This window comes from Peromyscus californicus, unplaced genomic scaffold (assembly GCF_007827085.1).
Source record: "Peromyscus californicus insignis strain IS unplaced genomic scaffold, ASM782708v3 Scaffold_18__1_contigs__length_77618521, whole genome shotgun sequence".
Classification (NCBI taxonomy): Eukaryota; Metazoa; Chordata; class Mammalia; order Rodentia; family Cricetidae; genus Peromyscus; species Peromyscus californicus.
Genome location: NW_026294480.1, coordinates 51791906 through 51818301, shown reverse-complemented (window position 1 = coordinate 51818301; position 26396 = coordinate 51791906). Strand labels below are relative to the sequence as shown.

The window sequence follows — 26396 nt, the reverse complement described above, 5'->3', positions numbered from 1 at the left end:
TCCTGGAACCCACTTGCCCCAGGGCCTTTGCTTATTCTGAGTGCTTACTCTCTCACTTCCTGGTCTTACCAACCCCCACCTCCCCACTGAGGCCTTTCGCGAACAGCTGTTTAAAATCCTGACGTCTCAAACCTGCTCCCTTCTCCCCAGTTTCTCCATTGTTTCTCCTCCACCATCATTCCACATGTGATGAATGTTACTGTATATTTATTGTGTGCGTTATTTACTTCCAGTTTAGAAGGAAGCCATGGATTTGTCCAGAACAGTGTCTACCTAAATATATCCACACACTCGGCAAATAGTTTCTTGAGTGAATTAACAAAAGCCTAAGAAGAGGCTTGTTTTGATGAGCCGTAGGGAAGACCTCAGCAGGTAGATTATCTCGAAATGAGTGACAGCCCGAGGAAGGGATCATAGAAGCTTGCTTTCTGCTTCCTTTAGGCAGGAATCATCCTTCCTCGGCCAGCTGCTCCATGTAACTTTGTTCTATTGAATTAAAGTGCTGGAGACGTCAACTGGGGATGCCCAGAAAGGGGATTGCTTGGTCCTCAGGAGACAGACAAAGTGTTTAGGAGAGAAGTCAGCAGGAAGAAGGGAAAGATAGGGTATGTGTGTGTGGAGGGGGAGCAATACCAGGATGTGGGGAAAGTGTCCAAAGATTTTAAGGAACACTGTCTTGGTTTTGCACAATATTTTTCCTTCAAATACATTTTTAAGAATTTTGCAATCAGATTTTCAAAAGCACAGAGTCCTACATACTCAGTGTTGCAAGGAGAAGAAAGAAATGTCCACAGTGTGTAATTTTAGTGCATTTAAGAATCCCAAAATTTTCTTCAAATGGATAATCTAAAAAATAAATGAATTAGACCCATATTTATGTTGCCATGGTTAAAGCCCAAAATTACAATGCTGAGTAGAAAAAAAGTATGTTACAAAATATATAGAGTACATATTGCATGCTAAGCTATAGCTTATCCCAAAGTTAAAAACAGGACTGTCATATGAAGTGAACATATTCAAAGATGTTTATTTAACTTATCTATTAATTAGAGCAATGGTGACGTGCTGAGACACACACAAATGAGTTTTTTAAATGGACATAATGTGTGTATGCATCCAGAAACTATGAATGAACTTGCTTATAGATGTGAAACGGCTTTCTGTCTTATAGGACATTGAATGTCTGAGGTCATCTTTCTATGGAGGGGGTCAGTTGGACTTCAACAGACTCATTCAGGGACAGGAACGATTGTATTGCTTTAACTGCAATGGCATTTTACTCTAGCACAGCCAGCAGGAAGATTGAGATGTGTAGGTCTTTAAAGGAACCTGTTCATTCCCTTTGTGTGCAATTCCAAATCTTTATCAGTGTTTTTTCCACCTGATACAGGAAAGCAATAGTAAAAATGTAAAAACATAAATTAATTCTGTTAATGATATATGTAAAATTTATTTATATTTATACATATATGTTGCAGTATTAAAAATGAATGGAAGCTAGGGATGTAAGTCAGTTTATAGAGTACTGACACATTGCGCAGGAAGCCCTGGGTTTGGTTCCCAGCAACACATTAAACCAGAAGTGGTGTTTCGAGCCTGTTCTCTCAGCATTTCATACTTGAGAGGTAGAGAGAGGGTCAGAAATTCAAGGCCAGCTTGGGGACATGAGGCCAAAGATGTTTAGGAAGAGGAAAATTCTCTTTTTAAAAAGGGTTTGAAACAGATACAACAAATACTACCATTATTCATCCCAGAGTGGTTGGAACTACTGGATTCTTTTCTCTCTTATAAAAAACACTTCTTGGATCTAGAAACTAGTTTCTTACAGTTTCTCTCAAGTGGGCAAACCCCTTGATTTTGAAACTATGGAAGCGGAAGCCTCTCTTGTGTATACAGCAGCATGTATCTGGCAGTTCATTAGACCGTGCTCGCCTCCTGGTGATGGCCGGTCTGCACCCCCCCAGCCTTCCTCTGTGTTGAAGAAAGATTCAGATGCTCAGATTCAACGGCTGTGTGAGGAAATAGCGAACAGATGTTCCCGAACAGTTCAGCTTTGGTCTGTAATTGGTCTCCTGTGCGAATTTATCAAAATCTTCATCAAGGTAAAGCAATAAGCGGGAGGCAGCTTCTCTGCTCTCTTCCTGGTGGTCAGTGACAGGATGTACTCAGTGTTGACCTTTCCAATCAGCTGCAGATGAAGAAATTGCAGCCAGTGGGGCTTTGTCTGCTCAGTTTCTTACCGTGATCAGACACGTTAAGAACTCGTGTCTCAATGTAAATGTAATTTAAAATTAAACTATATTCTTAGCTACTTGGAATAATTGAAAAAAAGCCGAGGCCTGCTTTCAGAGACCTGGTAGGTGATGAGTAATAGGTTCTTCTACCAGGAGACAAGTGACCCCATCCAGGTGCCAAACCTTCACTGAGCCCCCAAGCCTTTCTGAGGGAAACCTGAGCTTAGAGACAATTTAGGCAGAAATGGGGTGTGGGTGCTCTGGACCAAAATTGTCTTCCTTTCCCAACATCAGCCAGCTAACCAGATTTCCATGTCCTCACAGAGTCTGGTCTGACTTAGATAATGAAACCTGTGCGCATTTTCTTTATCATACAAACAAGTGGAAGGCCTCCGAGCAGCCATTAGGATGCAGAAAAGCTTTGTGACCAGTCTTGGTGATGGCAGTGAGCAGAGGTGGTACCCTGTTCAATCTTCATGTTATATACCAGCACCAAAATCATGCAGCCCATCCCAGGGCTCCCTTGTATTTATTGGCCTCACATCAGTCCAAAGTTTGCCCTCCACTACTATCCAAAACAATAATGCCCTTTCTTGGAGACGGGTTTCTGTCTTGCTTGTGTGCCTCCCACTCTTCAGTGGATCTTTTCAGGGAGGAGCCAGGGGGTGAGTAATCAGAGTGCTGACTGTGGGTGATCTGCCCCTGTCCTAATCCAGCTTACCTCTGCCTTTGTCTCAAGTTGTATGCAGCTATCTTCTTGCTAAACCCTGGCTTTACAAGGAAGGAATACTGGTTGCTATTGTGTGCCTAGAACAAGGACAGTCACCACCTAAAACCTGTTGGGTAGACAGAGCATACTGTGTGTGGATGAGTAAGTTTCCTTTTGGGTTGCTTCCATTGGAGATCTGCAGTGGAGGTACTTTGGCGGGGTGAACATTGGTTAGACTATTAGATAGGAACTTGAGTAGGGTGGGAAGAGGGATTTATCTTAGAGTCAGATAGGAAGAATGCATTTCAGGGTGGAGTATGAGTGTGTAAGTCTCTTCAGGGTTTTTTTGTTTTGTTTTGTGTTTTGTTTTTTGTTTTTGTTTTGTTTTGTTTTGTTTTGTTTTTGACCTGTGCCCATGAAGATCCAAACTAGAGAAAACATTTTACAAGGTCCAGTTTTGGGATCAGGATGAACTATGAGAGATTTGTGTGAAGTGGCACTACTGTTGGACTTGTTTGGGCATCCCTGTTCTTCCCGTGGATGACTGCCTGGGAAGAAGTGAGAGGAACTTAAGTCACTCTGATGAAAGGGAAGGAGCTGTGTGTGTAGAGAGGGGCAAACACGCGTATGTTCCAGATATTTCATAATTCAATGTACAATAAAATGCCCCTTTGCCTTAAAGAATCTTAGCAATAAATTCACTGTGAGGCCCAAATCCTAGGTCCTAAATATAGAGATTTGTCTCGTGTACCTGTGGGGCTCTGTTGTGACCTGCATTTCCTCACTCTGGTTTTACCACATCGAAGCAGATTACGTTTGAAGGCTTCCTCTTGGATTGTTGAGAGAGTTCAGAAAGTTCCCAGTGCGTTACAATTTTAATAATATCTCCAGCTTCCTGTGGAAGGCGTCAAAGGTTATGGACACTTAAATTACGTTGTGAGCCATGAGATAGGCTTCTCATGATTTCAATAAAACCCACGTTCAGTATTTACTTACATGTTGCTTTTTAAAGATTATTTAAATCACCCTTTTAGTGCTTGCTAATAGACTTTAAATAACTGATGTAATCGTGAGGGTTTTTCATTTTACTTTTCCATTTTGCTTTCTGTAATAGTAATATACAGATTAGTCTACATTGGTTCTTAGGAAAACTCATTTTTAAGTTTTCTTTACAAAGTAACCCTTCTTAATTTTAGTTTTAGGGCAGTCATATTAATGAGTGACATTAATATTAATTAATATTGTTATCCATAAGTAACATATTTACTAGGTTACTGTTTGTGTTGACACACATTTCTCACTCATTTTATTTACATATAGAAACACTAATAATTAAATATGCTGAGAAAGTATTTATAAATTACAGATTAAATATTAAATGTAAAAATGCAAATGCCTATTTTTGTAATAACTAATCTGAATTTTAGCTAATTTGCTCAAGTAAGTGTGCTGAAATTTCCTGGATATGAATTTATCATTTCTAATTTCTTTGATGAACATTGACAAACTAGTATATTTAATGGTCCTTTCCTGAAGTGAAAGGAGGCATTAATTTGAATTAACACTAAATGTATTCTGCAGTATCTTTTAAAAACAATCAGACTATCTGACTTAATGATTATGAATTTAATAGCTTGAGAATACAGTTCTTGATAGATGAGTTGATAATATCGTAGTCTACCTTCCTAATTAACTATCAGGGGTTTATCATTATTCAACAGCTTCTTTAAGGCTAAGTAAACATGATGTTAATTAAACTCACAGATAATGCTAGGGGATGTTGATTGCTGCACAAGGAGGAGAAAACCATGCAGCCTGACCTTAAGAAATGCTAAGTATGGGAATGTTGGCAATGATAACACACAGCAAACATCAAGTGAACCAACTCCCCAGTCAGTGTTACTGAGAGAGATTGGTACAGGTTTGAAATGTGTTTTTTTGAAGATTAGGAAACAACCCTTTCAAATAGTCTGTTTTATTTTTCTATTGCTGAAGATTTGAATCTAGGGTTCTCTTACAGGCTAGACAAGCACCTGATTACTGAACTATTTCCCAAGCCCTTTTTGTATTTTTTTTTTTCTCTTTATTTGAGAAAGAGTCTCACTGCGTCGCACATGCCAGTCTTGAACTTGCTCTGGGCTCCAGGTCAGCCTCACGTTTGTGATCTTTTGGCTTTAGTCTTCTGCATAGCTGGGATGTCACCAGCATCACCAGACCTGGTTGAAGATATTTTATATGAACCCTGAGGTGTCAGATCCTTCATCTCTTTTAGAGGCTTTCAGAAAACTGGCCTCATGGGGGCCTCATGTAAATTAAGACTCTGCTAGTTTATGAAGGGGGAAGGAAGGTGGTGCCTGTGTAGACTCAGAGTGCCCTGAACACTTCTGCTAAGTACAGTCAAGTCTTACGAAGGGGAACGTTGTGCCCGTGTGGACTCGGAGTGCCCTGAGCACCTTTTGGTGAAGTTGAGGAGGTGTCACTTTGGATTCATTACTCTTTCTGGATACTGCCCTGGTCAAGGAGAATAAATGGGCTAGTGTATATTGAAAGAAAGCAAACAAATGCAAGAAAATATCCACCTCACCATCACCGGGGTTTGTTTTTGCTATAGTCTTTGATGTTGTGCATGTTACTTTGAAATCCAACTATTCATCTGATAATTCTCTTCTGTTAGAAATGGGGAAAAGTAGGTGCCTTGTATCCATATATATTAATCCATTTACTGGATGTTCAAGTTCCAGCCAGTAGCTAAGTGTGCTAATGAGAAGATGCCATCAGTGTTTTAAAACATTGGAGTGCATTTTTCTGTTTTCAAACATGTACCTTATAAGGAATTTGAATGTATTATGCAAGATGAAAAATGAGTGAGTGGTGAGCTACATTTATCGTAGGTATCGACTGCTTTATTGACAGAAGACACAAATATGAAATTTGTCTAAATAATTAGATTTTTAATTAGTGCATCACTGTAAGATGAATGGCATTCTGCTTCATTGCATAGGGTTTCATATTAGAAATTTCATGTCGACAAAGATGCTACCTGCGGTTTGCTAATCCGAATCCTTAATTTATCACTTGTGTGTGTGCCATGGCACATACTTGTAGATGCAGAGCTGAGAGAAGACATTTGATTATGACTCTGCTGTGGTGAGGAATATTGATGGTGCTATGCTGTATGAATACATTACGGTTCTTCACATTCAGGGGATAGGTTTCAATCACATGTGAGTGAGCAACAATCATTCTCCGTGCTGTTAGCAACAGCATGAGGAGGTCCTGGAAGGTGTGCATCGTCTGTGTCAGCTTTGAACATGCTCAAATCTGATTGGTGTTTTTCTTCACCTGGTTTTCCTTTCCTTTGACAGTTGCCGAACAAGCAACCGGAAAAGTCTGATAGGCAATGGACAGTCACCAGCATTGCCTAGACCACACTCGCCTCTCTCTGCTCATGCAGGTAACTGATGACTCGGTCCGGAGTCTTGTCTTGTTTCTTTTCTTATCTTTAAAAAAGCAACCCAGGGCTTTTGAGACCTACATGTGTCTTTTATATCTCCCTAGGTTTTCTCATTATTTTACTACTCAGTTCTTTCTGAGATAGCAGGTTGGAATTCCTTTGTATATCAAGCACTTTGTAATTAAGTTTTCTCTGTTGCAAAAATTTGTAACACTGTCAGACCTGTACATCCATTAGCAATATCATTAGGGGTTGTAAACATGACAGTATGAGGAAGAAAAGTGTTCAGGAAGATTCAGCCTGGTCCCCCCAAAACTGAGCTTCATGTGTGGATTGAAATGGCTAGTCGTTGTCAGTCCAGTGGTCCTCAACCTTCCTAATACTGGGACCCTTGAGTACAGTTCCTCATACTGTGGTGACCCCCGGTCATACAATTATTTTCATTGCTACTGCATGACTGTAATTTTGCTGCTGTTAAGAATCATCATGTAGCCGGGTGGTGGTGGTGCTGCACGCCTTTAATCCCAGTACTCGGGAGGCAGGAGCAGGCGGATCTCTGTTGAGTTCGAGGCCAGCATGGTCTACAAAGCGAGTTCCAGGAAAGGCGCAAAGCTACACAGAGAAACCCTGTCTCAAAAAACAAACAAACAAAAAGAACCATCATGTAAATATTTGATATGCAGGATAGCTGATATACGACACCCAAAGGGTCTCGACCCACTGGTTGAGAACCCCTGCTCTAGACCACGAAGATGCCGGAGAGGCCGGAGGTCTCAAGTCCTTATAGAATTGTAAGGAAGGTGGAAGCGTACCTCTAAAACCATTCAGTGAAAACTGATTTCTGTGCTTTTTATTTCAAACCTGTCTAAAGTGGTGCCATGAGGAGAAGGCTAATTCTAATCAAAAAGTCAGGGCGAGTTTGAAGAAACCACTGGCAAAGATGTTGAAGATGGCTAGGATTTTGGCAGGTCAGATAGCAAAGAGATAAAAGAGGATTCTCAGGAGGTAGCTAGCATTTGGAATGGTCATGCTTGATACATACTAAAGAAACAGGAAAAGTGGGCACCTTGTGCCCACACCTAGTAACTGATTTCTATTTAATGCACTTTTAAGATATAGAAATGGCTCAGTATGCTTGTGAGAAGATGCCATTAACTATTATTTTAATACACTGATCCATTTCTGTTAATCTGGCACATACACTTAATGAGGAATGAAATTAATATGCAAGATGAAAAATGAATGCTTGATGAGTCACAGAAGGGTGGAAAAGCAGGTGAATGTTGAGGAGTGGAAAGGCTTTGGGCTTTGACTGGTTTTTTAGGTTGTAGATCTGGGCTGTAGGAGTATGTTCAGGGTGGGTTCCTGAATGAGGTAGTAACCCTGTTTCCACGGCACCCGGTGGAAATTCTGATTTGATATGGATGGGGCCTCAAACGATCTTGGTTTCAAGACTAAATGTCTGGCTGTCCGGCAGGCAGTCCTTGGCTACAGAGGTCTTTGCAATGCAAGATGAAGCTGCCTCTATGGGTAGAAGAAGAGAAAGGCAGGCAGATACTCCTTTGGAATGACTTTTTTTCCCCCTTAATTATTACTAGAACTAGAAGATGCCAAAGGGGTCTGTGGGCAGTAATGGTGCTTGCCGCCAAGCCTGATAACGTGGGCTTGACTCCTGGAACACACATGGTAGAAGGAGAGAACCACTTGTCACTATTTGCCCTGTGACCTCCAAAAATGCTTGGTTGCACCCATGTGCTGTGCACATGCATGCATGAACACACTAAATAAGTACATGTAAAAATTGAAAACCACTTTAAAGGTGACGAAGTGAAAAGAAAGAGAAAATTGTTAAATTATGATACAGTAAAATGACTAGTGTCCAGAAATGTCTCGTCCAGACGGAACTCTAGAGAAGGGGCTTGTACTCAGGGAAGCCGTTAAACTCCAGCAGTGGCATCCTTCATCATTGCTCAACATCTCAAGCAGCCGCAGCCTAAAGTTTAATCAGTTGGGAAATGGGTAAATGAACTATGATCCAGTCACACGGGGAAAACAGATTAACTAGCCCTGCACATGTCTACATGGATGAAACTCAAATATAGTATTGGGCAACAAAAGCAAATTGCAAAAGAATATTGCTTAACCATTCAACCATTCACATGAAATTAATGTGATGCTATGGGTATTGTTTTGTTTAGGAATATATAACACATACATATACATACATATATACGATGTGTAATATGTAACAGTTGTATTCTATATATAGTATATATATACATATATAAGCTTATACATATGTAAGCTTATAGTGACAGATGAGAGAAATAAGATATATATTTTTAGTTGAAAAATACATTTTTTCTGTACAGTAATTACGGTTTCCCTTCCCCCATCTCCTCCAAGATCCTCCCCACCCTTTCAACTCCATGCCTAGCTTTCTCTCTCTCTCTCTCTCTCTCTCTCAAATAAGCAGGCAAATAAAGAAACAAACAAACCAGAATAAACAAACAAAAAGGAAGAAAGGAAGAAAAAGTATGAAAAGTGCATATACACATACACACACGCACGCACACACACACACACACACACCCCATAAAGTCACAAAATCAGAAACCATAGTACACAAGCAAAAGACTAGTAAGGTTAAAAAAAAGATGACCAAACAAAGCAACATGAGATGAAAAAATTTTCCAAAAATACTATTGAATTTATTTTGTGTACTGCTGGGCATAGGGCCTGCCCTTACGTGCAGTTTGTATACCCAGTGAGACCTCACTGGAGAAACTAATTTTTCCTGTGTCGGTAGATGTCAGTTTGAGATAGTCTGTTGGTTATGAGTGGGAGATGGTGTCCACTTCTCCCTCTCAGTGCTGGGACTTGAGCTGGCGAGGATGTGCGCAGGCCCTGTGCATGCAGCCAGTCTCCTGGTGTAGGCCTCCATCCCTTCTGACTTCCACCATCTTTCTGCCTCCTCTTCCACATAGTTCTCTGAGCTCTGAGGAGAGGGGTCTGATGAAGACCGCCCATTTGGTACTCAAGGTTTCACTTGGTGGTGAGGTGTCTAGTTGGAGGTTGGTCTCTGCCATTATTTGGTGACTCCCTTTAGAGGAAAAGAGACAATTTTAAGGACCAGTTTTATGATGGTTACTTTAGAGAGCTGTGAGGGAGACATGTAAGAAGAAAGAGGGCGAGGCAGTTGGCAGTTTACATATTTCCAAAGCTATGTAGTGAGTAAGTATGCAATTATTTAAATTATGACTGTTCATAATTGTGATGCTTTTCCTTTTGTGAGACAGGATCTCACTAGGTGGTACTGGCTGGCCTGAAACCTGCTTTACAGACCAGGCTGGCCTTGAACTCTCAGAGATCTACCTGCTTCTGTCTCCAGAGTGCTGGAATTAAAAGTGTGTGCCACAAAACCAGCTGGATTTTAACGTTTTTGTTACATGATTGGCGTAATAGTTGAAGCCTCCAGAGGGGCAGGCAAGGGCAGATTCCCCCGGGGCCTGGAATTGTGTGCAGTAACCATTCTTTTCCTCTAGCATCCACCCTAGGGTCTGGTAGTCAGTCTCCCTAGGTGCTGAGTGAATGATAGCTCCTGTTTCTTAAGTATAACTCAACAGTGATTGTGAGTGTGTGATCTTCCTCCTCTTTGTGGTGTTTGGGTCTCATTTCCCGACCTTTCGGTGTCTGCTGATTCGTCTTTTATTGCTTTGATTTTCTGTAGCTCTGGTAGTGAGAAGAGAGGCTATGTGGTTACGACATTAATGGTCCTTTGTTTTGTTTTCCTATATTGCCTTAGCTTGAATTTTTTTTTTTTCGCCTCAGCATTGGTTTTAGAGTCTGATCTGAGGGGTTTGAGCAGGGAGAGGTGTGTTGCTCAGGGTCTGAGTGTTTTTCTTTGTTATAGAGCCAACAGGTTGCTACTCAGAGGCATAGACATCTGTCAGATGTTTTGCGAGAAGTGGCATTTGTTGCAATCTGCCAGATCCCTATTTCTGTGTAGTAAAAAAGAAGAAGATGTAAATGAATAGAAGGCCAGTCCTGGCGTCTTGCTGGTGTGTGCCTTGCTACCTCCCATGGCTTACCTCTTCTCTCCTGGTACCTGTGTTGGTCCAGGGTGCTTGGTGAGGGGGGCTGGCTAGAAGCCACCATGAAAACAACAGAAAGAAAACCTGCCATCTCTCGGGTGATATTAACCTATCATCCAGACCCCTGCCCCCCCCCCACTTGTTTTTCTAAGGGAGGGAAATGTGGGCTGACCGACCACTGGCACCTGCATCTTATGTACGCACCCAGTGCTGATTATCTGCATTCATGATTTGTGTCAGGAGGGTTCAGCGGGAGAGAGGCATTCGTATGATGTTCCAAGGAACCAGAGGACAGTCATTTATTAAACAAAAAAGAAAAGTAGAAAAATGCCAGGCTCCCAGTTCTAGGAAGACTCAAAGCATTCAGTGCCATTCAGAACATCCAATGGAAGACACCCGTGTATGTTTCTTGAAATGAAAGATTATGTGTAATAAGAAAAGTGAAAAGAAAAATAAGTGTGGAATGTGTGTTCCTCTGTAAGTAATTGCCCTCCTGATGGCTTTAATGTACAAAGAGCTGGTATAGATGGGTAGTGAGTGGTGCGCGGGCTGATAGAAAATGGTGTAAATAGCCTCTCATGGGAGAGGAGGAGACCAAAAAAAATTTTTTGACGGGTAATGTCACTGCCATCCTGAAACAAACTTGAGCCAAGAGAGTGAGATGGTGATATTTACCTAAGTAGGCTACAGCTTTTCATTTGTTAAATCCAATAACAACAGTAAAGATGGGAAGAAAACAATCCAGCTTTCCTGCTGCAAGTGTTGGTGTGAATCAGTACAGTTGTTATGTTAGTTGTTTGTGGTTTTGTTTAAAATGTGACATGTGTCCACCCTTTGACCCAATAAATCTATAGATGGGAATATTTCTTACCTATATTCCCCTAGGACAGTAAGAAATTATACATGTTAGCATTGCTTATGACTAATAAGCAGAAAGGTAAGTTGTTATTAGTTTTCTGTTTAACCTATCATCCGGTGATGAGATGGTATATAATCAGGTCTGTAAGCCAGGAGATACTGTAATAAAGGAAAAAAGATACCCAAATAAGTGGGAAAAAATTGCATGCTGTAATTTCATCTGTGTGTACATTTTAGTGTATATGTGCCCATGTATACATTCTTGTATATACATGCATATTCATATGGAATCCTTGAAAAGAGAGAAATTGTGAGCAGTGTTTATTTGCAGGGAATAAGGAGGTTGGGAAATTAGCATATATTAATTTATAATAAAAAAAAAACAAAGCTTTAAAACTAAACCAAAAAGGAAATCAAATACCTGCACTCATTTTCTGTTGCCATGTAACAGATCACCAAAAAATTCACTTGCTCCAAACAGGATGCATTTCTTAATCTTGTGGTTTTGTGGAGATAGCTGTCTGGGCAGGCTTGCCTATGCTCAGGGTATTATAAAACCAATATCAGGTGTTGGTTGCGCAGGGCTGTGACCTGAAGTCTGGGAAAGTGCCCACTTCAAGCTCATACAGGTTGCAGTCAGATTTAGATCGCGGTTGTCCCCAAGGTGGCTTTCCGCTAGAGCGTGCCCTTCTCTCCTGTGGAGCCAGCCACGGCCCAGCCAGTCAAATCTGACTTCTTTTTCTATCAACCACAGAAAATTCTTTCCTTGTAGAGGGCCCATCCAGATAATCTCTGTATTTTAGGGTCAGCTGATTTGGGGCTTCAATTACAACTACAAAATCCCTCAGGAGCGGTACCAGCCTGTGTTCACATCTGATTGGATAACGAAGGGATAGAAATCTTGAGGAGACCGTCTTGAAAATTCGGCCTTTTACAACATCTCTCCCATTTACATTTTAATTCAAATGTGTAACACATGGACCCGGAGAGTGGCTCTTAACCCTCAGACTAACTAGATGGAGGCAAATAGGAGAGACCCAGGACCCTGGCTTTTAATGTACCGGGGTGATAGATCTACCCCTGGTGGCCAAAATACTTATTCCTTTGTCTCTTCTGTTTGTTTTAGTGAATTTGCCAGGGGCTGTAATTCACTTATACGAGAGTTTCTGGAGGAAAGGAAGGGTTATCTCCTTGTAATTGGGCAGCTCGAAGAATTGTTAGTACTATAACCGCCATTATGGTTCTGAGAATGGAACCCTGAGCCTCACAGGAGCTAGACTGGCGCCTTCCCACTGTATTCCATCTCCAGCCCTCCAAGCATTCCTAAGGCCAGGGAGTATTCCTAAAGTCTCAATTAAATTATAAATATGTCATGACATTTTATATATGTACTTTTTTGTAAAGATTTATTTTATTTATCATGTACACAGTGTTCTGCCTGCATGTATGCCTGCAGGCCAGAAGAGGGCACCAGATCTCATTACAGATGGTTGTGAGCCACCATGTGGGTGCTGGGAATTGAACTCAGGACCTCTGGAAGAGCAGTCAGTGTTCTTAACCTCTGAGCCATCTCTCCAGCCCTTATATATATACTTTTATGTGTGGAATATGTACATATATGTTGTTTATGAAGGCGTATCATTTCTCAAAGATCAGTCCCCCCTGTATCAGTCAGCTCTGTTTGCCAGACACCACTTCAGAGTTGTAACTGAGATTAAAGAGTGAGAGTCAGAGAAAGTGTGCCGTCAGCACGCAGGGGTAGACGTGAAGCCTCCTGACTCCGTGTATCCCATGCGGCTCACTCTGGACATTTTGACGTGCATACCTTGAATACTGTCCCTTCCACGCTACTGAAATCGGGGTGAGAAAACCTCTTAAGACATTATGTAAATACCTCAGGTTAAGATTTTCATTGTTGCAGAAAAACCACAAAGGCTTTCCTCGTTTGGGCTTGTTTTTTATATCTCCTTTTGATCCATGCATGAAAATCGGCCTCTTCCTTCCGTGGTTCAGCTCTGATTCCGGCTTTATCGCTTCTCACTCTGACCACACAAGTCATTCATCAGATGTTACACTAAATGGCTAGGAGTGAGGCCGTGGTTACGGAGACAGCCGTACTGCTGCAAAAGATGGAAACTCACTCCTCTGGCACGGAGGTTAAGGATGGGACGCATGACTTCCAAGATAGGCCAGGAAAGAAGAGGATAAAGGAAGAATTCGGCGTGCCAGAGCCGTCTCTTAGACCATCACTGTGTTATAATAACCACTGCCGTCTCTTAGACCATCACTGTGTTATAGTAACCACTGCCGTCTCTTAGACCATCACTGTGTTATAATAACCACTGCCGTCTCTTAGACCATCACTGTGTTATAGTAACCACTGCCGTCTCTTAGACCATCACTGTGTTATAATAACCACTGCCGTCTCTTAGACCATCACTGTGTTATAGTAACCACTGCCGTCTCTTAGACCATCACTGTGTTATAATAACCACTGCCGTCTCTTAGACCATCACTGTGTTATAATAACCACTGCCGTCTCTTCGACCATCACTGTGTTATAATAACCACTGCCGTCTCTTAGACCATCACTGTGTTATAATAACCACTGCCGTCTCTTAGACCATCACTGTGTTATAATAACCACTGCCGCCCTCGATGCCAGCAACAAACTTCGTATTAATCCGCTGCCCCCAAACCTGGAAGATGGATAGTTAGAGACTTAGTGGAATATTAAATCTAGGCCTTCAATGGCAACCAGATACTTGGCAGCCCTCCCCTTTTCCTTATATGTATTTTTTTTCTTCTGGTTGTTCGAGACAGGGTTTCTCTGTGTAGCCCTGGCTGTCCTGGAACTCGCTCTGTAGACCAGGCTGGCCTCGAACTCAGAGATCCACCTGCGTCTACCTCCTGAATGCTGGGATTAAAGGCGTGAGGCACCACTGTCTGGCTTTTATGTGTACTTTTTATCTGTGGTCTCTATTTTTAACTTTTTTCATACTTTAATTAACTGTTACTCTCTGAGCAGACCTCCTGCATGCCCCCTTGAAATCTTTTTTATTCAGCTGGTGAAATGACTCAGTGGGCAAGGGTTCCTGCCACAAGCCTGACCACATAGGTTTGATCCCTGATCCCCACGTGGTAGAAGGAGAGACCCAAGTCCTAAAAATGGTCTTCTCACTAAGTCTTAAAAATGGTCTTCTCACTTCTATGTCTGTGCACATACAATAAATAAGTAAAAGAAATGTAAATGTTTAAAAATAAAATTTTCTTCTTACTGATTTGTAAGAAATGAGACAGCAATACTAATCCTTTGTAGTCTCATCAATGTTTTCTTCAGTTTGCCGTTTGTCTTTTTCCACGGTGCTTTTGACTACTAGAAATTGTCCCATTCCTTAATTTCAGTTTTTAATTGCCCAATTTGTTAAGTTTTTTTAAAATTTTTCTTGACTTCTTCCATTTCTGTTATTATGTACATTTTTTTTAAAAAAAAAAAAAAACGAAGTCTCATGTATTTATGTAGCACAGGCTGGCTTGAAACTCACTATGTAGCTGAGGCTGTCCCTGAGCTCCTGATCCCTCTGCCTTCACTTTCTACTTGCTATTACAGCCATGTGCCAGCACACCCACTGCTTATTCACACTCAATGCTTATTCACACCCATTGCTTATTCACACTCACTGCCTCCCTCCCTCTGTATGCTAGATAAAGTCTCAGGCTATCAGTCTTACAGAACAAGGTGATAGTCTTCCCAAGTGATGAGCAGGTTTTTTGATCACAAGAGAGTTTTTTCTGACTCTCTGCTGGACTTGATGGGTTAGCCCAGGAGGAAGGGAAGACTGAATTAGGCATTGAAGCAATTCTTCTCTCTCTCTGTTCCCCAGCCTTCTGGGGGTGGCTGTCCACACAGCTTCCTGGTGCCTGATGGCTTCCATGCAGCACACAGAGGGGAGGCTAGTACTTGTAAATGACAGTCCGCTGGTGAGAAAGACTTGGTCAGTAAAGGTGGATGCACATCGGTTACCAGTGGAGAGAAGATGCTAACAGGGACATAGCCTGGAAGCCCGCGATACCTGCCTTCCCTCTATTTTGTGACTCTCTCAAAGGCCCGCAACAGGGTTTCTGGGCATGAAATATTATTTGCCAAACTTTTTGAACCTGTTTTCTAGATCCTTATTGAAGTGTTCACTCAGCAAGGCAGTGACCTCCTTTGGCTGCGTAGAAGTGCTTTGCCGTGACAAACGCTGGGGTGCCTGAGCCCCCGTGCATTTGGGGAAAAGGCAGTGTGAGATCCCGTGCCCTCGGAGGCAAATTGATTATCACTCATGATAAGAAGACGGTTTCTTGGTGCCCTATATAGCTGCTTTTTAAAAAAAATAATCTGTATTTAATTCTTTGGCTCCAGAGGGGTATGTATTCATGTATTTATGCTGTCTATGTATGAGTGTGGGCACATTCATTCCGTGGTGTGCTTGTGGAAATCGGAGGACTGTTAGAGAGTCGGTGTTCTGCTTCACCTTTGTGTGGGTCCTTGAGATCAAATTCAAGTAGTCAGGTTCACACTGCAAGTGCTTTTATCCCCTGAGCCATCTCCGAAACCCTCCAGAGACATTGGTAATATGTTCGTCCATTGTTATCACATTGCAAAACTCAGTCTCCAGTCCAGGGTACCTTGAAGTCCTCCTCCTTATACAGTTTCCCGAAATGTTGGTTAAAATAGGCAGATTGTATGATTTTTGCCAGTTGGTTCTCATTTTTTAATTTATTTTTTATTTTATAAGTGTTTGCCTTCATACATGTACATGCACTGTGAGTGTATGCCTAGTTCCCTAAGAGGCCAGAAGAGGGCATCAGATCCTCTAGATCAAGAGGTACCGATGTTTGTGAGTCACAGTGAGTGTGGGGGAACTTAACCCAGGTCCCCTAAGAGCTGCAGGTGCTCTCAGTCTCTAAACCTCTCCAGTTGATTCTCTTAATTAAGGTATTAGGGGACGACTTTGGACTTGTCTGATATTATTAAACATTCAGCAGACCCCCAAACAAGACTCCTTATGATATTATTAAACATTCAGCAGGCCCCCAAACAAGACTCCTTAATTTGGTTCTTATCTAAAGGTTGTATTGTTTTACAACGAAACCCTTCTTCAAAGATTTCATAAATCCATTTCTCTGACTTATGGAAAATGCCACCTTTCTAGTCCATGCTGTCCTCATAGTTTTTTGTTTTGTTTTGTTAATCGTTAGCCTTTGTGAAATGGCATTCGTTGGCTTGAGCCATGACACAACTTGCACTTCCTGCTTAAGGAAAAAAAATGATAAAATCAGATGGACTGACGTCAGTCAGTCTGTTTTCCCTGTTTTATATATATATTTCTTTGTGTTGAATCACTACTTAGGTGTACACACCAACACCAATATTTTTTTGCTGATTCCTTTAGGCAGGTCCATCTGCTCTGTGACCTGCATTTGTCATTTTGGTCCTTGGAGCAAACTGCAGTGTTTACTTGGAATCTACCCCTGATAATAATTTAATGGGTAACATTTTTCAGATTCCCTTAATCTGAGTACAGGAATAAAATGTGACTGTGATGGCCTTTGTTTTGGCTTTTATTTCTCTCCTAAATTATAAATTAAAGCTGTGTGAAGGTGACTGCTTACTGTTTGTTTTCAGCTTTCCTATGCCATCAGAAATGGTTCGTTGGTTTGTGTTAAAAGCCTAAGACTCTGGGCAGCCACTTGAGGAGACTTTTTTCTCTCATCTGTCAGCTCTTCTTTCTGTTTGGTGGTAGTCGTTGTTGGTTTTTTTTTTTTTTTTTAATCAGAATTTCAGTCTCTGTCTCTCCCTCCCTCCCTGCCCTCCCCCGACCTGTGTGTGTGTGTGTGTGTGTGTGTGTGTGTGTGTGTGTGTGTGTGTGTGTGTGTGTAGTCTTACATGCAGGAATGTGTTTATCAGCTGTGACCCTTCTTTAAGTTTGCTTGCTGAAGCCCCAGTTGGGTCTTAATTACATACTTTTCAAGTTAGAATTGACAGTCCTCGGTGAAAGAGGGGGAGAGAGAGCTGATCAGAGAGGTGGCTGCCAGATGTCTTGCTGAGTGCATGAAGGGGTATAAAAGTGGTTCCCATGATGAAGGAAGCAAGGAAACAGACTGGAGGTAGTAAGTAAGCATTTGGTTTGCTCATACTGAGTTGAAAGGCCCGCGAGACATCTAAGTGTTGTGTAGATCTGTGCCTGAGAGTCTGAGTCTTTGCCATGGGCATCGGCTTGGAAGTCATTTTCTTAGATGCTAGGGAAAACCTTGAGAGGCCAGGAAATCACTGAAAGGAGAGAGTTGGAAATGAGAAAACAGAACCTGGCTGGGCCTCCAGGGCAGAGGTCCTGAGAGACAACCGGCCACGGGGAGGCTGAAAGACAGGGAACCAAAGGAAAATGTAGTGATACTGACTCTAAGAGAAGGCAGGGAAAGGAGGTGAAGAAAACTGGATCAGGTCAGGCGCTTCGCAGATGTTTGCTGAACAAACAGCTGCATGTATAAAAATGCTTGCAGCTTCTTTTCAAGTCTTAAGACCCAAACATGTCCCATTTGCCCTGATATAAGGTGGAATCTGGCTTCCTCCCAAACAGGGTATCCTCCTAGACGTTGACTTCTACACCAGGCCCCACATAGCACCCTAGCTTAAATATTTAATTTTTTTATTTGGTTTTTTTGAGAAGGGGTTTGTCTGTGTTGCTCCGGTTGTCCTGGTACTCATTTTGAAAGAGGTTTTAGCAAGCTTTCCCTTTGTTTACAATGTTAACGTCTTACCCTTGTTAAAAGGCTGTTGCCTTTCAAAGGCTTTAATAATTGAGTTGCTAAGGTGATACCCGGCTCCTCCCTCCCAAACTCAAAGAGAGAGGTCGGACATGGCAAGGCAGCACTTCCTCTAATGATATGTCAGGCTGTATTTTTATAAATTTTAACGGGGAAGGGTTCTTTTTTCTTTTTTTGAGACAGAGTCTTACTATATAGATGTATAGTGCAAGCTGACTTGGAGCTCACTCTGTATAGCACAGGCTGACTTTGAACTCATGATGATCCTCCTGCTTCAGCCTTTAGGTACTAAGTTTAGGCCTGCATCAGCAGGCCAAGCTTAGGGAAGAATTCTTCAAAATGCCCAGTTTGGGCAAGGGAGATGGCTTAGCAGGTCAAAGCCCTTGCTTGCCTCACAAGCCTGGGAAATGCCACTGTGGTGTGCCTTTGTAACCCCAGAAATCTTCCTGCAAGTAGAAGGCCAAAACAAAAGAAAGCTCCTGAGCAAGTTAGCTGGAGTGTCAGTGCAGGGACAGACGAGAAACCCTGCCTCCCCAAAGTGGAAGGCAAAAATGGACTCACTGAAAGTTGTCCTCTGACCTCCATGCAAACACTGTGGCATGCACTTACACACACACACACACACACACACACACACACACACACACACCAGGGATGGAGGAAGGGAGGGGGAGAGACAAGAGAACAAATTTTTTTTAAAGGTCAATTTTCTTGAAAGAATAGAATGTTTTTAATTTCAAATTTTGTAGAATATTATTATAATTGGAAATTAAAATGATCTAGTAAGTGACTGTAATGGATTAAACTCAGCACATTTAGTAGTATAAAAGACAGACATGATTATATCTTCTAAATCCCTGAAAGTTGAGATAGTCAAATTTGGGGAAATAAGCTCTTCTGATCTACCAGTGTGTCATGAGACACTGGTAGGGCCTTCTGATAGGGCTGCGTCTCTTCTACATGATAAACGATACATTCACAATCTCCTCACTCCCACAGTTTTCAGACATAATGGCTGCAGAGCTGAAAGCTTTGCAGCTGTCGCAGTGACTCTCTGTGGCTTTGGCACTGGGGTTCCTACCTCACCCTCATCTGAACCTCAAGTCCTCCCAGAAGTTGAGTCAGGAATCAGCAGCTGTATGCAAATGCGGACTGTCTTCAGTAAGGCCATTAGTCGGGTGAGAATTTGTAGACATGTGTCACCATCCAACTAACTGTTCCATAGAGATCAAGTTCATAGAGATCAAAGAACTTGGAGACCCCAATTATTGAGGGGCATGGCCAGCTGTCTTTACTCTGTTTCCAGAAAGCTACATGCTCAGGCCAACCAAAGCGCCCACACCTGTACTTGCTGGACCCTCTGTGAAAACATGTGAAAATCTGTACTTTAAATTCAAGTGCATGTGTTAACAAACCCTTTTCGTTTTCTGGCATATTAAAGTATCATATACAGCAATGTCATCTCTGACTTTGAACTCCCTCACTCTGGCATAATTACAATTCCAGCTTTAAAGATGCTTTAAGGCAGGTTTTTGCGTTTACCACAGCGGCATGTGAATACCACTCTACAAAAGCCATGTAAATTGCAGGCTTTTCAAGGTCTCAGCTTTTATGTTTGGAGTAACACTGGGTAATTACAGAGCTGGTGATGAAACGCTCAAGTATCTAAGCTCTGAGGTGGGAACCATGTGCAGTTTAGAGGTCAAGTGTGGGCAGGAGGAGCCAGACACACCCCTCCATGGGAGCTGGGAGCAGGCTTTGGCTTCCCTCGACTAGAGAGGAAACCAGGTGAAGAAAGCTGTAAAGTTTCAGAAGGAAGAATTAGCCTTTGCTTGAAAAATACCTGAAACATTTAGGTATTTTTCAATGAACTTTTAATAGAACCCCTTTTTGTTTCTAAAAGCTGTCCATGCTCATTGTAGAAAATTAACAAAATTTGTGAAAATATACAGAGTATAAAACTCAGCAAAAGACTTAATTACCACTCAAATCAACTACTTAACATTTGGGGCATATACTGAAATACATATATTTTTGTATATATACCTATTATTTACAACATATATGTATATATAACATATGTATAATACACATATTAAACATATAAGTGTGAGATCATAAATACAATTTCGTATCTATATTGTTATTTTTGGAGTATTTTTCCATATCATTAAATCTCCTTAAGACTCCATTCTATGAATGTGCCATAACAGTTCAACTCTTTCCAGAAATTTTGTTCCTATAGATAGCGTAATACATAAATGTTTATGATCAGCAGCTAAATAGTTTGTTGCCTTGATCTGGGAAGCTGTCATTGGAAGTGCTAGCCTTGGCAATGCTACCAGTGGGTAAATACACTTGCTGCCAAGTTTTACAACCTGAGTTTGATCCTTGGGACCTGCAAGTTTCTCCTCTGACATCCACAGTGTGCCCTGGCTAGTGGTCCCCTCCGCCCCCAAATAAATACAAATGTAATAAAAGAGTAAAAACCATAAACTTATAACCTTTTATTATCTTGTACTTGTAACATTGGGGCTGTCATTACTGTCCTGAATTTTTGAGGCTCTAGAAGCTAGAGATTGTCTTTACAGAAATGTTCCTTGAACCTTGCTGCAAATAACGTTTAAGAAATGTCAGGAATGTGTTACAGGAACACCAAAATAACTTGCCACCCATCTGAGCACCTCCTAAGTGTGTTCTCTGTAACTAAAGCAGTAGCTGCTTGTACTAAACTTCCAGGAATTGGGTGCCTAGTGACATCATAGTGTCCTGGCGTTGTTGGAGGAATGAATTAGTGTTTCATGAGGCTGCAGGGCTGTCTTCCTCCCAGGCACTGAGGACTGCACCAGCCAGTAGAAACCTCACGTTGCCCTGTAACTAAAGTGGGTTCCTACCAGATGTCTTCTCACTCAAGGATCACTGGCCACTGCCAGTGGACTAAGATGGAGGTGACAGATGGTGGACCTGGGGTAAGGACCATGCATCTTTGTCCATCCCTTCTTGTATCAGCAATACTACTCTGGGTCTGTCATACAGGCTCTCCCGAAGGCCTCTTCATCTACTTGTTGGGAATAGTAAAGCTCACCCTTGCACCTCACTGTGTAAAGGCGACTGCTCTAAAAGTATTATGAAACACAGCAGAATGAGATTGGAAGGCAGTTTTGAAGGATTACCATGATCCACTTGGATTTGTGACCCAGAAACATACGTAAGCCTGAGGCAAATCGGAGCAGGTTTGTTGGAGTCTGCATTGTCAGTGGGATGCGGTCCCCATGTGCTGGTTTCTGGAGGGGCACTCATGCAGTCACCTGTGATAGTTTCATGTTTTCATACTACCATAGGTGGTGCTCTGGCCAGTGTATGTGCTCTGGCCGAGGGCTGATTGGGAACTGGTGGTATTAAAAGGTTTAGCTCCACTGGGCACAACCTCACTAGTTTCTCACAGGCTACCTTGTGCTATAGAGTCTGGCCTCACTTTCCCTTACCCCACATTTGTTTTCACTCAGAGAGGCTCAATCTGTCAGATTTTGTGCTTGGAATTATTGCCTGAGCTCAAGAGTTGGTTATGCGCGCACATGCACACCCCTCTCCCCCCCCCCCCCACCACCACCAAGATCTAGTGCATCCAAGTATTCTGGTCTGCTTAGAGTTAGAGGCAGGACCAAACCATGTTCCCCAGGTTTCTGCCTTTTGCACTGGAAGGCCCTCTTTGTGCTCTGAGGATGCTTTCCTGAGGAGCCGGGGGAGAGCTCAGGAGATCGCCACAGAAGCGTTTGTTCACTCACCGCCATCTCCTTTTGTGTCTTCTGTCCTCCTCTCAAAGAACTGCAAGTGAGGGGGGGATAGCAGACTTCACGTCTCCAGAAAGAAACACACAAGATTATATTTGATGCTATCCGGGACTTTATAATAGTTATGAGGATAGCATTATTTTTTTTATAAATGAGCTCTCTTTTTTTATGACATGTAAAAGATGAGTCAAGAGATGAACAGGGTAAAGCTGTCATGTCCCTGAATGACTAACCAACTCCAGGATGGTCTTAGGGTAATGGCGTCTACCTAGGAAACCCTGGGTTGAAAAGAGAAAATTCCTGTTCTAAGGAAAATGAAGAATCCTCTCCTGGCAACACCCTCCCAACTGTTGGACAACCTCCCATACAGATGCACCTAAAAATTTCTCTAGAGAGCTGACATTTTGAAGTGCTTCAACTGTTCAGGCATTAGATGCTGTGAACATACAGCCTCACATTTATGGACTAGGCTTACTTTCCCCCTTGGATATAAAAATGATATATTAATATTCTTAGAGTCTTTATCATGGTCTTCCCACAATCAAATATGATTTTGAATTCTCTCTTGTCTTCAGATTTAGCCTTAATTTGTTTTTCTATTAAATGAGGATTATTTACATTTTTCTAATATTGTTTAAAATATTCTTCTAATCTGCATTTTCACTGTCAATAGTTTTTATCTGCTTTATTATTAAAGAAACTTGAAAATAAATAAAAAAAATCACACATCAAAATGAACCAGGCCAAAATTCTATATAATTTCATGAATTTATGTACAGTTAGAATTGGCATTTGAAATGGAAGCTGGGAAGCTTCACATTGAATTTTACCCTTTCAGAAAAAAAAATTTACACTTTCAACATCAAATGTATTTTATACACTTAATCCACCACCAATAACTTTGTAAAACTCTGTGTTCTTAGGATTGATTTATGCTAGCTTTGTGTTCTTTACTGAAGACATGATTTTTGCATTTTAGGGTCTGCTGACAATTGATACTCTCAACTTCTGAAATAAAAAGAAAGTTGGGCATGGTGCTGCACACCTTTATTGCCAGCACTCGGGAGGCAGAGGCAGGCAGTTCTCCGAGTTTGAGACCAGCCTGGTCTACAGAGTGAGTTCCAGGACAACCAGTTTCAAAGAACTCATAGTGTGTTGTTCCCATTCAACTCGTGATTTAAGTAAAATAAGTGACCAGATGTACTTTGTAAACATTTTAAGGTAGTAATTTTCCAGGAGGAAAAGCAGCAGTGATTTCCTCATATGTCATAAATGAAAATTAAAAAAAAAATACTTTCACAGGACAGAGTAGGAAAATTACAGACTTACTACATTTTGAAAGATAAATGTTAAAATTTAGTGGAACAGTATAAGAATAACTGGGCTCTATTTCAAGAATGTTGGTTAATTATGAACAATATTAAAACAAAGCAATGGCCAAATGCTTGTCTAAGTAGATGTTGCAAAAGCATCTGATAAAATTCTACATTTATTTATATTAAAAATCCTTAGAAAATGAGAAGGAATGGAGAATATCATAATCCAATAAGCCATCTCATTTAGACTAATGGTCATTATCTTATTCTAGTGAAGTACTAGAAACGTTTCATTAAAATCTCTCATTAATGGCTAACTTTATTCTAGAAGCTCTTCACAGTCAAGTGATACATAAAATTGAAATGAAATGTTTAAGTCCAAAACTGTTAAATTTTATTATGTTTATGTGGTATGAATAATCTAGATAATCTAAGAGAACTAAGTGAATGTCTTAAACTTGGAAGTGGATGAGGTCAACTATTATAAGACAGATATGTAGAAATTATGTTATAATCTATAACCAGTTCAAAATAATTATAGAAGAAATGAATGAATTCTTGACAACACTTCCTATTTTTTCCCATACCTTCTACCACCCCCCACCAAGAGCAGGAAGTATGCATCATAAAACTTTGAAGGAGCCTTGAAAGGGATTGTTATGAATACAAAAAACAGAAGTGTGTTTGAAAACCGAATTATCTTGAATAACGGAAAGATATGTTGTTCTCATAGAAGAAAAGGGTAAATGTTGTGAGACTTCCCATCAGAGTTTCATGAGCATGTGTGTGTGTGTGTGTGTGTGTGTGTGTGTGTGTGTGTGTGTGTGTGTATGTGTTTGTCTAACTCTATTTTCACCACTGAAAACATAAAATGGACACTTCAGTTGAAGAAGAGGCAGAGTGTGATAGAGCTTAGAATATACAGGAATACCAGAGTGAGTACTGGAGGCTATGCAACCTGGAAAAACACCCAGACCACCAGATAGCAGTGTGCAGAGGGAGTCACAGATTTTGCTGCTCAGGGTTCTGGGTTTTAGAAACTCTGACACTGAGGTTCCGCAAGAGGGAAACTTCTACCACCCTTCTGCCACCGAAGCAGATTCCTTTGGTAGACCCTCATACTGGCTTCTGTGAATCCAGAGTCAAGTTTAGACTTAGCCGAACACAGCTGTGCCTATCTTCTAACCACAAGAACATCTGGAAGAGTGGGTGGTGGCGTCAACCGCTGGCAAGACAGGCCACAAGCAAGCTGGGGGAACTCCTCCAACAGGAGGAAGCTGCTAGAATATAGTAGGTACCCATGATGACCGTGCTTACGGAGATACCTTGACAATGCTCACTCCAGGGTACACTTCGGAAACTTGAGTAGAGAGAGTTAGCCAAATAAACTCAGTGCATCTGCCCTGACTTGCATGAAATGCACAGATACCACAAAGTGACAATACTCCAAGGGATCATTCAGATGTGACATGAACAGTGACAGGAATGAACGATGATGTGGGAACAGCAACCTCAGAACCACTGAGAAAGAAGTAGCAGTGTCCCCAGGATCATTTGTTGATTAAGATGAGGAGGAATATTTAAAGTGAGCTGCCTACACACTACGTACTAAAACAACTTTCACGTAACTTGAATTTACTCCAGAATATAAAAGTTAATATGTAAACATTTAACAACGATAATCCTTTACTATGTAATATAAATTATAAAGTTGCATCCTTTCTCCTGTATGAGAGAAATAATTCCAGAGCATGATAAAGTAGAGAAGAAAAAAAACCCTGGAAGGAAAGATTGACTGTGTTAATATATTACGAATTTAGGGGCTAGAGCAGTGGTTTTCAACCTTCCTAATGCTGTGACCATTTAATACAGTTCCTCATGTTGTGGTAACGCCCCCAACCATAAAATTATTTTCATTGCTACTTCATACCTGTAATTTTGCTACTATTATAAATCATAATGTAGATATCTTTGTTTTCCAATGGTCTTAGGAGACACCGTGAAAGGGTTGTTCTGACCCCAATGGCGTTACAAACCCACAGGTTGAGAACCACTGGCCTAGAGAGATGACTCAGCATTTAAGAGTGCATACTGCTGTTGCAGAGGACCCGAGCTCAATTCCCAGAACCCAAGTTAGTGCCTTGCAGCCACCTGTAACTTCAGCTGCAGGGGATCTGGAGCTTCTGGTCTCCATGGTTACTGGCACTCATGTTCACAGTGACCCATCACACATATCCGTATACGTATAATTTAAAGAATAAAACATACATCTTAACTAAGAATTAGAATGCTGTCAGTTTAAGAACACCACAAATCAATTGAGAGTGTTAACCCGAGGGTGGGAAGACATTACTGGTAACTTCTAAGACTCTTTAAAACGAAGGAAGGGAAAACTCCCGTGCCCCACGAAGTAAATGCACAGAGGGCCTGTGCAGGGAGCCCAGAGAAGAGCAAAGAGAAACAGGACATCGAAACAACAGGTGAGCAAATGAACAGTTTAGTCTCACTAATCAAATAAATGCAAGTCCAAATGATGAGACAGCATTCTCGCTTGCAAATATGAAAAGCTAAACGTGGTAATACTTTTAATGACAGTAGAGTGAAATGGATTTTTTTTCATGCATTGATATAAATTGGGTCATTCCACAGAGAACATGATCTAATCCTAAAATGAGTTCATATCACTTAAACTATTATTTGCATTTTAGGAAGTATGATAGAAGGAAATGATACTGAAGTACTAAAAAAATGCACATTTCAGGATCTTGGTTACAGCATTATTTATAATAGTACAAAGCTAAAGCTAACCTAAGCATCGAACAGTAAGAGGAGGATTAATTTGTTGTCCTGTACAGTAGGACAGTATGTACCTGTGTGATTCATCACTTGGGGCTGAGGATGTAGCTCAGCGGTAGAAAGTGCCCTTAGCATGTGTTAAGTCCTGGACTAAATCCATATCACCAAGAAAAAAATTTGAGAAATAGCTTATGGCGTGTAGGAGAATTGTAATTGCATCCTAGTCATAAAAAGCAGAACACAAAAAATATGGCTTATAACCCAATTTAAATATGTTTGTCTATGCATATTTACACTATCAAAAATAGGTTAATGAAAAATATCACAAAAATAT

General features: G+C 41.2%; 1 protein-coding gene across 17 annotated transcripts in view; it reads left to right on the top strand.

Annotated features, from left to right (window-relative positions):
- Positions 1-26396, top strand: part of Mast4 (microtubule associated serine/threonine kinase family member 4) — a 590473-nt gene that overhangs the window by 469015 nt on the left and 95062 nt on the right. For all 17 annotated transcript variants that reach the window (XM_052743383.1, XM_052743380.1, XM_052743379.1 and 14 more), the window contains one exon: positions 6309-6397. In XM_052743383.1, coding sequence (XP_052599343.1) covers positions 6309-6397 — 89 coding nt within the window. The remainder of the gene's footprint in view (positions 1-6308; positions 6398-26396) is intronic.